Source organism: Pieris napi, chromosome 1, assembly GCF_905475465.1.
Source record: "Pieris napi chromosome 1, ilPieNapi1.2, whole genome shotgun sequence".
Taxonomy (NCBI): Eukaryota; Metazoa; Arthropoda; class Insecta; order Lepidoptera; family Pieridae; genus Pieris; species Pieris napi.
Window position 1 is genome coordinate 6,581,519 of NC_062234.1, and position 15,598 is coordinate 6,597,116.

At 34.3% G+C, this 15,598-nt stretch overlaps 1 protein-coding gene across 5 annotated transcripts in view; it reads right to left on the reverse strand.

The window, feature by feature from the left end:
- Window positions 1-17: 17 nt before the first annotated feature.
- The window catches only part of LOC125054388 (cytosolic carboxypeptidase 4-like), a 50,154-nt gene continuing 34,573 nt past the window's right edge, over window positions 18-15,598 (reverse strand). For all 5 annotated transcript variants that reach the window (XM_047656260.1, XM_047656284.1, XM_047656267.1 and 2 more), the window contains 5 exons: window positions 3,949-4,036; window positions 3,465-3,629; window positions 3,052-3,228; window positions 2,023-2,138; window positions 18-515 (listed from right to left, as the gene is read on the reverse strand). In XM_047656260.1, the coding sequence (XP_047512216.1) occupies window positions 437-515; window positions 2,023-2,138; window positions 3,052-3,228; window positions 3,465-3,629; window positions 3,949-4,036 (625 nt within the window). In that variant the 3' untranslated portion in view covers window positions 18-436. The remainder of the gene's footprint in view (window positions 516-2,022; window positions 2,139-3,051; window positions 3,229-3,464; window positions 3,630-3,948; window positions 4,037-15,598) is intronic.

The window sequence follows — 15,598 nt, forward strand, 5'->3', positions numbered from 1 at the left end:
GCCAAAAAAACACCCAAGATATTTTATAATTTATTAGTTATCGAGATCACAAGCCACTGAATAAAATAATTTAACATATCACAAAACTAGTATAAACAGCAAATACATTGATCTTTTATCACAAATTATTTATAAAAAAATATATAATAACAACAAAAGTTCTATCACACTGAAAGAATAAGCACATATTTGTAATTTCTAAAACAGCCTTGATACACATTGCGGTGGTAAAATGATGCTTAACCAAAACTAAAAACATTCTCTTAACTTTTGGATAACAATGTTTTCGAAAGGGTTTTATGTATTTCCAGGTTTTCCTCCTTTTTGTAATTATACAAAATCCAACCATTTAATTTATATTTATTGTTTAAACAAGTTTAAAACATTGTTGAGAACACATTGAGAAATGAATTGAAACGGAATACTTAGTCTAGCTCTAGTCAAAGTCTTCATCGGAATCTGTCTTCAGAACACTGTCTGATCCGGAGCCCGGCTCGCTATCTATTGCTATTTCTCTGTAAAAAATAATTGTTTTATATAATACTAAGACAAGCCAGCAAAAAAAAACTAATTCACTTTTCGGTAAATTTATTTATAGTGTAAGATCCCGATATACAACGACCTTCACCGAGATGCTTATTTAATGAAACGTATTTTATATTTAATTTAATATGTCAATAAATATAATCCATATGGGTTGCCTAGCAAATTTCAGTCCAGAGTATGTTTAATTAATATTAAAAAAAAAATTTTTTTTTATAATTTGCATGTAGTAAATTTTTTTCAATCAATATTTTTAATCAGGGTAGTATTATATATGTATCACTATAACTTTCTTTTTTACTAAAGATGTACATATACTTTAGTGTCACATAAAAAATATACACATACAAATAATTAATTGATTAAAAACAACCTAACGTTTGCATATTCTATGGGCTTCATTTTTTCGATTGGTATAGAATTTATCTAATAATCATACCGGTGAAATGTTTAAAAAAATTTTTTTTTTAATTAATTAAACATACTCTGGACTGAAATTTGCTAGGCAACCCATATGGATTATATTTATTGACATATTAAATTAAATATAAAATACGTTTCATTAAATAAGCATCTCGGTGAAGGTCGTTGTATATCGGGATCTTAGACCATTAAGTTATATTCGGTTGGACAAAGTAAGTAATGGTGGGACTTTCTTGAGATCCTAGGCAACACGTGACTTAAAGATAATATGTTCACTTTCAAGCTCCTAAGTAGCAAAGGATTTTGAATACTATTACTATCAGTATTCACTATGGTACTCTATACTCTACGCTACCTAATAGAGAGTACCTGTAGTGAGATAGAATATAAGAAGAGATCAGCATTTTATAGCTATTTCAAATATATCGCCTAAGAACCTAACACATACGTCTTATTGCTTTTTCAATAGCCTGAATAAATCATTTGAACACGAAGCAAGGTGGTCTATGAAGTTATTTTTCTTATTTATCATTCATGCTATTAAGTTGAAGTGAAAGGTAATATTAATAGGATCGGATAGAAGTTCACGCGCCAGTAAGTCACTATTTCTTTTATTATCGCACACCTAAGTTTTAAATAAGTACACACGTACAGTTCAATAGAGGCATATAGTATATATTAGTGTTAAAAATGCCGTAAGTATAAAACATGTTCGCAATCCCACACACTTGTCTGTATACAATTGCGATGTTCGCGTGAATCGCAGTTATTACCTCTGCCGATAAAATTACCAGTCTATAAATTCATAAAAGTCTAAAAGAGTCATATAACATCTATTTGTTTATCACAATTACTTCATCATACATTGTTGGCAGACAACTTGTAAAATGCCGAGGTGCAAGATGCAATTTAAATTATATTATAACTTTTTGTTAATATCTTTTGCTTCGCCGCTCCAAGTTATTTACGCCTAATTAAGGGAATAAGTAAGTATTTTCCTGTAGGTATATATTAAGTGCTATAATAATTTTATATAAAAAGGTGATGGTTACTAACCCATTGATATCCTTAGTGAGCTGAATGTCGACATTCGCGTTATCGTTGAGCCCATTGAGCGCCTCACAAAAGTCGCTGCCCACGTTCTGTAGATGCTGCGTGTTCAGATGGAATCCCTGCGAAATAAATCATGTTAGGTGATGACGTCTCAACTGATATATTATGCAGCTTATCTTCGCTTAGCGCTTGCTCGCGTCTCGGGACCAAATAAAATTATGTAAGGACATTCCGAAATCGTCTAATTTATTACTTAAGAGGATTAAAATGGTTTACATTCTAATACTTTTTTATGTTTATGTTATTTATTACTCGGACGCAGGGCTAGCTTTTAATTACCAAAAACTTATGTACTCATAAAAAAGGATTTTTTATAAAAAGTCAAACGTCGATTATATTACATAAGGATTTAATGAAACCGTTTTTATACCGTTACGTATCTTTTTAATGGAGCTATAAAAGTCATCACCGTTAAGCGAATTAACAAGTGAAATAAGCTATCCTGACGTTACATTGATTGAAAATATATTGCTGCATTATCTTACGAGATCTGCACGGGCAGATGAATTAGACTGCATGTCAAACGCACCCTTATCATTAATCTCTCTCTATTAACTATCATTACTAATTGGAAAATGTAGTAAATAATCGATCAAAAAGTAATTATTTCTTTACTAGTGACACGTGTTGTTATACAGAAAATTCATTAACATCGAAGGTATAATGCTTTTTTCTGTAATATTAATTGTAGGAGTAAATAATACTGACACCGTAATGATGAATTGTTGAATTCGCAGCGGTCGACTTCTTGCTCTTTTTCCTGTGATCCGTGAATATTTCTTTGCGATGAAAATATGTTTTTGCTTTCTCATGCTTATGTTTTGCTTGATTTATTGCAGTAAGTAGTGCTTTTGTAGATAATTTATTTAAACACAACTCGTAACTTTTTAAATATCATCATATAAGTACTCGAATATATTTAATTGCTGACAATAAAGTATGCAAAATTTAACTTCATAATCTAAGACTGACCTTAAATGGCCCTCTGTCAAACCCGCAGAAAGAGGCTTCCATAGTGTAGGAACGGGTGACACCAAGATGGCGCCAAACCGTGACTCGTGCTGTACTCTCTCTTTCCCTCTCCACTCGGAACGAACATGAGCCCAAAGCAAATGCTGGCGATATCCGGTGCATCAGCGCCGGTAACATCTACATAGTAATTTCTTAATTTATATGAGCGAGAGTATCTTGTTAGAGGATGTAATAAAACAGTATAATTAAAAACCTGAATCTCATTGAACGGCACTAAACGTCTTTTTTAAATTCAACTTCTTATTCAACTCGATTTTAACGGAACTAACCAGAAACACAGCTCTAAGAATATGTGTTTAATCAATTCCAAAAATGGTGAAGTGCAATCTTGAAACGTCGATTATGCAACTTACGAGGTATTTAACAGGTTCATCCTGTACGAGTCTGTCGTTGCTGCACCAGCTCTCTGCGCCGGCGCATCCATAAAAAAATACGTTCTTTTTTCGTGAATGACCATGGTAATCACAGTATACAAGGGGAGGCTTCTTCCAAACTCGTACTAAATATTCGATTAAGCCCTGGACATAAATATTAATATAAGCGAGCAAAAAAAATAAAGCAAGTCTCTACTTAATGTCGGTTATGATTTATATTCAATTACAAAGAATTTTTTCGTTTTTCGGATTAGCTTTTAGAGTTTTATTATCATGATCAGCGATTTAAGTTTGCAATATATTACGACATATATTTTACGAGACAAGAATAGGCACTATTTTATTATAAGAAACCTGCGAGCAGACGGCAAAGCATACTAAGTTGTCGGCTTTAATGAGTATATCTTCTGTGAGATTTGTCATGACAATAAGACATAACAAGTCACTAATTAATACAATTCACCTTTGTATGGTAGATAGAGGGATGCAAAACAGGATTTGGCTTGCACCAGCGTCGATTTAAATCTTCATTAGTTAAGCTGCACCGATGGCTGTAACAAATAGACATTATCGTTTCGAACCAGGAAGCTCTTGCCCACTGCCTATACTCGATAAGCCGCCTGGACATGTTCATTGAGGTGACAAGCCCTTGGGTCGGGAGGCAGCTATCGTTATTCTAATATCACACACGTATGGGCCCTCACTGAGCGTTATAACCGCATTTGATCGCATCAGATTGCGTTTTATTTATTTGCTACTACTCACTTGTTTGCATACCATCGATAAAATCTCAGGAAAAGTGTGCAGCTTCTCAGATTCACCTAGGTAACGTACCTAAGGTACGTATCTTATATTGAATCGCATTTTAATTCCATTAGAGGATTTCAACGCACTACCAGAACTGCTGCGTACGCAAACTATGGGTTGCAATATTTACGTGCCTTCATCTTTTTGTGCTTATTTATGTAGTTTTATTAAAGTTTTGTGAGCAAATGAGCAGTGCCCACAGTCCACACGCATAGAATGCAATTAAAGGGAGTGTTCCGTGTTCATTTCATTAAAGTCACAGCACGTTCGGCAATATAAAATGATAATTGATTCAAACTTATAAGGCTTACGAGCTGACAAAGAGAGTTTTGATGAGACAATTTGTTATACATCATTAAATAATATTATGGTCGACGTGCCGTTCAATATAATTGTAATGCAGCAATTCTCACTAACGTTTATATTAAGCATCACAGTCAAGTTCTTATAATTTGCTAAGACAAAAAGAAGCACGAAGATTGCAATTGAGAACGAGATAACCGCACGTTCAACTATGCGTATGAATCAGACTGCAACTCCACAAATAAACAACAGACAAATCTAAATATAAATCAGAAAGAATTCGCCCGTGGGCTCAAATTATTTTCTTGTTTAACACAACGACCGTAAAATTAACAATGAATCGGAATAAGGAAGTCATTAACGCTTTATTCTATTAGAAAAGAATAACATCATTTGTGTTATTATTTACAGCTAGGTAAGGTCCGTACGTCTGCAATCTACGACAATTCTCCATAGGACGTCTGTTATTACAAGGTAATTCTTGTGATACGTAACTTCATCTCAGTATTGCTACGCATTTTGTAAGATGCGCTAGCGGTACATATAATTGAGTAATACAATTCCATATTACCTTCACCTTCAAAATTTTTAATGCATGTTATAAATTAAGTTAAAATAAATAATCTTGTAAAGTAACTAAGTATCTACGCTTTATGTAAACACACATCTATCAAAATTTAGAACGAATGAAAACCAAATAATTAACATAAATGATAATACTATGCGACCCTATTTCAATGCCATTATTATCTGCTGAGTATCTCTCTATCGAGATATCCAGTTCGACGAAGTTAACTTGAACTAATTAATCAAGATAAGAGTTGCTCTAGTTGTATATCTGAAAACGATTCACTGTAGCCGCCTTGAAAAGGCTTCGGCGTTTAAAGCACAAATAAATTAAAATATCTCAGTGCTTAACTAAATCTAACGAATAAGTAACATGGTGAGAGTTTCTATTAACATTAACTTCGCGTGCAACCTTTGTATAGTTTTTAACACGTTGGGACAGTTCGACGTTCGTCCAATTAGGAATGTTCCAGCGCAGAGATCATTAGTGGCCGTTGCAGAGGCGCGCCGAAAGCGTAGGAGACCGAGTTAAATCTCATGTAGCGTCCTTCACGTGCAAACCGGTTGCGCATCTTTTACTCTAATCATTGAAAAAATAAGCATGCCACATGTGCGAACGAAGCCGACCAAGCCAGAAACACCACCTCGTCCGCCTTATTTATGGAGGACTCTGGTACTGAATCACGCTTGAGGCCTGGTATTTCTATATATTTTTTTAAAACAACGTAAAAAAACTTTATGTGGCATAGAGTTTATTTAAAAGTTTTCATAACCATAAAATTACTTATGATTATAGCAAAATATGCTATAAATATTTGATGATCTCTCCGAATAGTTTAGTCGAGGCACTTTAAGCATAAACTATGATTAAGTACTATGTAGTAGCCATTTGATGTGTGTAGTGACGATCGAGGCTGGTTCAAGGGTTCGCCTGCCCATCTATTTATAGACTACGGCGTTGCGATGCTATCGGACCTCAACCATACCTCGGCAGTCCGCCGCGCACGACGCCATCCCGCCCTCTATACATCTCCTCTAAAGCTTACCGAATAAAATAGATCAAACTGAAACTATTTTTCTTTCGTTCCAGCTATTTATATCACATGTCCATTGTTTATCGCGAGGGGAATTAATAGCCGCCGGCGTCGTCTGCCTTTACTCGCGATACTAGGCGAGTTGATCAAATTGTAAACCAATAAATATTGACGTTTGGCGCATGCTTATTAGTTTCATTGCGAGAATAATAATATTTCCATTGCGATAGATATCAATAATGTTAACGGTTAGATAAGTAGAGGCCGGGGCACACGTCGTGCTCATCCGTATGCTGCCCGCGGAGGCTGTTTCCTGAGCAGAGGGTAGTCAATGCGTCATCTACATCGCCTTTGATAAAGGCAGCCTTAAGAACTTAAGTATTCATTTAGTATTTGATTTCATTGTCTTTGATTGACATAACCTTTACACATTTAAAGAAAAAACTTTTTAACCGGATTAAAATTATATATTATTATAAATTTACAATTATTTAACAAAATTTTAAATTTAACCGACCTTTCGCGTGCTATACAGCGTGCGTGGTCACGGTGACTCCTTAACTTTACTTTCCTTTAAAATTATGTAAAATAATTGTAAATTTATAATAATAGATAACTTTAGTCCGGTTAAAAAGTTTTTTCTTTAAGTATTCATTTTTACACACAAATTACCTCATTTTACGTACATATTCGGCTGTCACTATAGTTAACGATTTTGGTCTATAAACGATAAGTTTATGCATTGAAAAAATCGTGTACATTGTAAATTATTAATTAATTTGGACATTAAAAAAATCCTTAGTAAATATTTTATTTTCGAGTTTGAAATACCTGTTATTGCTCTGTATGTATCTGTATGTTAACATAGTAGAAGACACACATTTCAATATATAACATTAACACAATTTTATTCTATTCGGTATTACATTGTTAATTGTTAGAAAATCAGACAATTATCTTATAACTTTGAGCTAGTACTAAGGCTAAAGGTCGTCACGTGGCCGTATTAGGCTAGTGACTCTTTGAAGTGTACACCCTAATGGACCGATCGTATCGTATCGTATAGTCTCGTTTCTCGTTGCCTGTAGTTATACGAGTTCCTTTTGGATCCGTAGATACATCCAGATGCGCTGGCTAAGCCTAACTCTGTATTCTTGTCTGCTACCGGACACGGGCCGAGTTATTTACGATAGTCGCGAGACAATCGGCCGGTCGCAGTGCTTATCCGGTGCGACCGACGTGGTGCCAATAACATGACGTGGCCACCTTTATTAAACACCATCCGTTCAAATTAACACACGTTCCTAAGCAATAGAACAATCGTTGTTGATTCATACGCTATTATGTTATTATAACATGGAAATACGGAGACGTATAACTCTTGATCTTTGCACATTTTGCATCATTATAATGTTCCGAGAAATAGTTTTTTCCCTTAAATATGCGTGGAGAGAATGAAGATGAAGCTAACGGTGTCAGGTCGACTAATTGATTTTATTTGCTGGATGTTGGCGGAAGCGCGACGATTCGCCACGGATCGGTTCAATGACACGGCTTTGCTCAACAAACTGTCCTCACCTGCGGAATGCAGTCTGCGTTATAAAGGAGATTAACTTATTTTATAATTTCACATTTTTGTGTACAGTTTTCATGGTAGTGCTTTTCGATATGAGCAAATAAGTAATTTAGTTCATTTCACCAAGCCTGTTTTCAATATGCCCACATATTATTATGCGTATCTGAAATATACACATTATCGTACTAATTTTAAAACGTAATAGCATTAAAATAAATGTATATAATTGTTACTTATACGAGGTCTTGTGTATAAAGTTAATAACACACGTTCGATATTGGATTACAAAAAGGTCTGTCGGTTGAATTCAGATGACGTTATAAACGGACTTCGTGAGGCTAATTTGTAAAACTTCGTATCATCCTTTAGCGCCTGCAATCTTCGCAAGAATTATAGCGCTGCGAGCAATTGTAACAATTATTGAGGTGAAGATAATGGCAAGAATGAGTCATAGAAACTGAGGTCGACGGGATGAGCAGGTAATAGCCCGGCGGCGGCGGGTGCCACGGGCAGGGCACATAACATTATTTACATAATCGCGAGCACCGGGCGTCCTTGGCGCTCCTATTGTAGGATCCGTACATTGCTTTTATGTCGCTTAATGACAATAAAACCTCCTTTAATTTACCTATACCATATAAGCTTTCGTGTTAACCATGCCAATTTAATTTAATTTCAGTCGAACTTTAGGATGCATTTTGTTTAGTTATTGGTTTAAAATTAAGTATAAATTCATTAAATACGCATTCTGTGACAAGTATTCTATTTTTTCGAACGTAAAATAAATGATGCGTTCTTAAAATCGTCGGAGTCGTGCTTGCAGCATTCGCGCACTAAAACATCGCACGACCCTTTCTTATAAGTTCTGTATTCGTTTCCATCGTAATTCACTAGTTGACTTTTCATTATTTATGACTGCTAAGTTTTGTCGCGGCTATTCTCACTGCCCTGTAAATGCATATTACTATTAGAGAATATTAAGGACATTTGAATAGAACAACTGTGTTCAACGTCTGACACATCTTTCATGACTTTTCTTTGAGAGGTCACCACCATTATCGTTATTCATATATAATGCTTTCCTAACTTTAAGCATATTACATGCCTTTGCATATTACCAATGCTTTTAGTTGCTAATTTATATCCTAAGAGGCCAAAGTCTCATCTATAAATTTTCCTTGTGTGATATGGAAGTGTTTTTGAATTCCTGAGATTATCGTAAAGGAGGCTTCCAGGAAGGACGCGAGATTTTAATAGCTGGGCGTCGATGGGCGTCCATCCTTGAAACATTATAACTCAAGGTGAGTGACGTACGAGACATGGCTAAGTTTTAATAGTCTTGTGGTGTAAAACACCGTATTGAAGGAATTGGAAGTACAATAACTTTTATGACACATAATTTTACTTGCATATCCTGCCGTAGTCTCGTAGCAATTTTAGAGCTTTAAAGTATTTTTAAGCATTGTATAAGTTGAGCTTACCATAAATGAGAAAGCTAATCCAGTCTTTTGTTTATTATTAAATAACGTAAATTACGTATATATAAAAACCGATGTAAATTCCTTATCAAAAGCTGTACGGCTATTGGCTACGTGGCTTTCAGTATTTTTTATGGCTTTGTTTAACATTTTCCCTATAAGTATTGTATAAAAAATTGAAATAGATAGTTGCAAGTAACACCGGGGGGCAATAAACTTGCTTCAATATAAGGCGGTAGGCGTTGACGCGGAACACACTAAGCAATCCCAGTAGAATCCGGAAGCAAAGATAATTTTCACAATAAAATTGAACCTTGTACATCAACGCACACATTCTTGCAAAGCCCGGAAGAAAAAATTGCCTGTAACCAACTTTTCCCAGGCGTCCGATTGTAAGTGCACTTTGATCGTGCTACGCCCAATCAATGAACCGTAGCAAATAAGCTAATGTGGTGCTATGATCTATCAGAATGGTGGACGAACATATAACTTTCTTAATAAACCTACAATCTTATATAAAGACTGAGCAACATTGTTTAAAATGTGAAAAAAATATTAACAAAAGAGTTATACAAAGCTATTCTACTTTCATCGATTGGGAACCAATAAACATGCGCGCAGGATCTCAATCACGGCACTGAGTAAATACTAACGGCGAGCTTGTGTCAATATTGATAGAGCCAACAACGATAACAAAGAACCATAGAATCTAATGATAAACATAGTTCAAACATAGCACTTGTAGCTAAGGATGTATGTGATTTGTCAAATCCAAGATTTTGCCGATAAAGAAAAGCTCCGTTATAGTTTTGATGAAACCATATTTTATTGCTGTTAAATACATATTCTTAGAGATTATAATAACATTAACACTATAAGCTCTGAATTAATAATTATATATTCATTTGAAAGAGAGTATATTAACGAATGTTCTATGATGTAGTTACGAGAACTTTTGTTAACAACCATTTCTGCCATAAAATAATAGGAATGTATCATTTTACATATATTTTGTAAAGGAAATAAATGAAGAATACCTGAAAACATTAAGTCTATTTGAAGGTTTTACGATGGCATAACAATAACTTTTCGTCCGTGCGAAAGTTTTGATCTTGCGATCAATGCTTTCTTGCGGTGATGGCCATTGATTTTCAATTTATGATATTTCAAAAGCACGTTTCGATCCACGAATCTCAACAAATGCAAAGTCTCAATTTTGTCATCCGTATTGAAATTTAAAATTTCCTTAGAATATACAAATAGACTAAATTACAAAAAAACGTGTGTGTACTTATGTACACGCGTTAGAAGTTATACTTCTTTGGCGTAACCAGATAAAAATAATTTTCAACAATCTTTCTCCTTTCTACGTCTACATTTGTAAAAAAAACAACACTTACAATAGAAAAAATTTACTCTCATCATTTTTCCTTAACGCGCCAAAAGAACTTAGAAAAAAAAAATGTTGACTATAGGTAACTTCAGGGTGTCGGTTTTTTGTGACGGATGAGAGTAAATTAGACACAAGAAGTAGTCACCCCTTCTTGTGTCTAATTTACTCTCATATTTTTTCCCTAACTTCAACTAGTATAGTCGTAACGTTTGACGCATTGATCATAAAAAGGGAAAATAGTATTCTAGGTTGTTCATTAGATAGTTTGAATATAAACATGCTTTACGCGTAATTTTATGTGAGCTATTTTTAACAAAACCCAGCAGTCGTAAACAGCGGCAACGACCTCACTTATTACTTTCCAGTGTTATAATGCCTTTGTGTAAGATGAGATTTATCTAAGAATATTAGTTTAATCGAAATGCCGTAATATTAAAGTATTTGAAATTGTTAGCGTGATGAGTGACTACTTGATGAGAGGATGTAACGTCAGATAGAGCTTTGGAAATTACAGGGCAAGGAAGGCGGGTATCGTACGGTCCTATCCAGTACTCTAAGTGGTCTGACACCTAGCCGTGACGTTCCCTGATCCCCGGCCAATTATAACGGGATCCGATCTTACCATCAGCTCAATGTTGCGGTACTACTGTAGCGTAATTGCTTAAACACATAATCACTAATGTCGCAGGAGAATCGCGGGTCGAATCAATATCCTGGCGCCTTATCCGCGCCGATCAACGCTAATGGCTGGTCCCCGCTGCCTTCAAAGTATTGAATTATGATAAGTTTATTTGCTTACTCCCTTGGATTAAGTTGCTATCACTAGCAACCACAGCAACGGTTCTGCTGACAACATTATTAGTTGCTCTTTCTTTCATTATGTATTTGAATATTTAATTCCGAATTTAGGTCAAATTTTAACATTAAAAAGAAGTTTTAATCCCAAATCTCATGTACAAAGACGTAAAAAATTATCAAGCAAGCCAATGAAACGCGAAATACAAAACCACTGAATGCAATAATGGCCGACCCGCTTAAGTAAATGGAGGCAACATCACGATGTAACACCGTATAATATTAGTCTGTAAAGTGATCTGTTTTAATACAACAACGTACAAATTGCGAGATGTAATGCCGTTATTTCATTTAGTAAAAGTTTTATACTATGGCACTAGAATTTAGATCAGTTAAAAAGTAATAAAGGAAAAGAAACTTGACTCTTTAATGTAAGTTATATGAAAAGGTGGGAGTTTGTAGTTTATTGTTTATCAGAATGCCAAATCATAAAATGACTGCTTCACGACTGATTTGAGAGCGACCGCCGATGCGAAAACCGCTGTGTTCGAAAAGTGAGTTACAGAATCGCAAGGCAGAACTCAAGTTTGGTGAAAAGTGTTACATAATATTCACTACTCTTATACTCCACTTACTTTCATAATCTGTGATCTTGTATATTGTATTATTTGAAATTTGCCTAATTAAGGTAATGCTTTAAAGCATGGTATGGGTCAAGCGTGCGACAACACAACAAAAAGCTTGAAGCGAGGGCTCTAAGTAATTTGAAACGTTGCTTCAAAAGGAAATGTGGAGTTAGATCTCGTACACGATCGAAGAATGCTCTTCTTACTGTTTTTTATGAAGCAATTTGCTTCTGGGAATTCACTACATGAACATCATCTTATTAATAGGTTCTAACGAAGTTATTTTGATTGTAACGATACGCCTCTTTATCCGTTTTAATAATTATCAATATATATATATGCGCCTAGTGTTTTAATAAAATTCTCTAATACATAAAACTCAGTAGTAGTAAAAAAAGTAAATAAAATAAATCAGTGACACTACAACCTCTTTAGGTCTTGGCCTCAGATTTCTGAATCTGTTTCATGATCATTTTTAAATCTAATAGGCAAGTAGGTGATCAGCCTTCAGTGCCTGACACGCCGTCGACTTTTTGGGTCTAAGACATGTCGGTTTCCTCACGATGTTTTCCTTCACCGTTCGAGCGAATGTTAAATGTGCAGATAGAAAGAAAGTCCATTGGTGCACAGCCGAGGATCGAACCTAAGACCTCAGGTATGAGAGTCGCACGCTGAAGCCACTAGGCCAACACTGCTCTATAAAAAAAAAACGATCACTAATATTTCAGGTGAATTGCTCATGCGCTGAAATTCTAGTATAAACGACCCCCTGAGGCCGGATAGTATATTGTTATTACTTGATCAATTTATAGCTGAGCATTAACAATGTATATAAGTTAATAGGGTTTGTTTTTGAATATTTATCACATTAATTGAGGGTGTATATCACTGTCTTTCGTCGCTTCTGCCTTAACCTAAGCAAATCGAGTTAAGTTTGACTTGAGAAAAAACCTTGACGGTCAAAATTGAAAAATTAATATCGTATTCATCGTATCTTCTCCAAAATCGCAAAACCTAACTATAATAGAATGAGCAAAAAAGGCAACAAGTTGTTGATTGACAGATAAAAAAGGCTTTTGACTGTCTGCCTCCAGGACTGAAGAAGAGTACCTATATCATTAAAAAGCTATTCTTGTCGCGGTGACTCATAGCCTACTTCGTCTTTTCAAATTGGAATAAATAAAGCTTTTAACTAAATAACTAAATTCTGTACAAAATTGTCATGCTTTATCCAATTCAGGAAAATAAGAAAATGTTTTAAACACTCGATGTTTATAGTAAAACAAGTTAGTATTAGATTTCTTTTTGTAAAATAATTGATAATAATTATTAAAAAAAAACAGGTACATATTATGTTAATGAATATAATGTAACTAATAATGAAACGGTATTAAAACCATAAATGTGTCTTAATAATGCTTCAATACAGTTAAAATAAATGATTGATTAAAATGACTTAAGCTAATATAAGTTTTAATTTAAATCTATTTTCAAATACAAAGCGGCTATAAATGTTTCCTTAAAGCCTGGTAAATGAGAATGAAATGCCATATTTCAATACAAAGGCCTAATCTCTTCGCCGCATAGTTTTTGTTCCTTTTGTAGCTATTAAAGTAATATCATAGCTTTTTATGAAAATAAAATGGTGGATTTAATTTTATCGGCCCTTATCTCAGTCATACGTAACTCATCCGATGTAAGACAATACGATAGGCATCGAATGAATGCGATTAAAAAGATTAAAAAAAAGAGTCTCGCGGGCATTAAAGCAGTCGGGCTCGCGTGCTTCATTTTAAGTGCAGTATCTTGTTGAATGCTTCAATGGTATATTGAATATTATTTGGAGTAGATCCGTGGGGCGTTACAGCTGTGGTAATGGCTGGCGGGCGATTGCATTGTGTGCGATGCAGAGGCGCTTGTCAAAGCGAGGAGCCCGGTCGGCGCGCGGGCAAACAACATCCCACCAATTAACGTAGCTTTCAATGTTTAAAGTGGCAATGCAACGGCGGCGGCTTTAAAGTGAATTTTATACTCCAGTTTGTTTTATTTTAGCATAGATCTAACAACCGAGATCCAAGATGCGAGACGTGCGCGTGCGGCAAGGTCAGACCATGCAGTTCTTACTTTGCAGGTTTTACGCTTTAGGCTGTCGTAGATAACGGCCTGACGCACTAATAAAATGTACTGGAAATAGCATATATGGAATAGAATATTAATTGAATTACTGTTTTACTTCGTAAGTGCTTTTGTAACTTTAATGTAAATATTTACATAATCTTGTGTTCAAATTTTTGAAATGATAAGTCAAAACAACTTCATCTTTAATAGACCAGTGCCGATAATTTTTGAAACCAAAAAAAATTACAGTAGGATGAAACCCATTAGAAAAGCAGGGGACTATGATCAAAATGAAAGGAAAAATAAATTACGGTCGATCTGAGGTCGGGAAGGGGTCGGGGGGGGAGTTTTAAGGGTAAAAAACGGTTTATCTCGATTTCCGGCAAAACTAAAAGTACTATCGAAGAAAGTTAAATGGAAAAGTTGTAGGTAATAAAAAGATCTAAAACTTTTGTATTCACACATTTTTCACATAACCTCAAAATTTATGTGAAAAATTCAAAAAAACAAGTTTTTGGTTTTTAATTTTTATCTTTTACAAATTTCTTTTTTTTTTAACGAAATTTGGTGAAAACTTACCTTATTATGTCCCAAATATACTGTAATTTATTTGATTAAAAATATTTATTTTTTCACCTTATTTTGAATTAATATCGAAAAAACATCCTAATTTTCAATACAAAATTCTGACGTCAAAATTTCAGCTTTTTTCAAAAAGTTGGTGTGCTTTCAGTTCGTTGAAATCTCCACTTTCCTATGGTAAAAAAATATATATATATAACCATAGTAAATATTCTCAGAAAATGCAAAACATCGTATGCAGTAACGCTCAGACCCGTCATACCCTTCCCTAATTCTCTATGAAATACGAAAATTTTAGCCCATCTAAAGGCTAAAAATTTTTTTTAGGTCACTCAGGTATATATAAGTTATCTTAAAATAGTAATAAATAGGCATCTAATTATAATTTAAAGAAGATTCATAGAGAAGTAGGGAAGGGTATGACGGGTCTGGGCGTTACTGCATACGTTTTTTGCATTTTCTGAGAATATTTACTATGGTTATATATATATTTTTTTTACCATAGGAAAGTAGAGATTTCAACGAACTGAAAGCACACCAACTTTTTGAAAAAAGCTGAAATTTTGACGTCAGAATTTTCTATTGAAAATTAGGGTGTTTTTTCGATATTAATTCAAAATAAGGTGAAAAAATAAATATTTTTAATCAAATAAATTACAGTATATTTGGGACATAATAAGGTAAGTTTTCACCAAATTTCGTTAAAAAAAAAAGAAATTTGTAAAAGATAAAAATTAAAAACCAAAAACTTGGTTTTTTGAATATTTCACATAAATTTTGAGGTTATGTGAAAAATGTGTGAATACAAAAGTTTTAGATCTTTTTATTACCTAC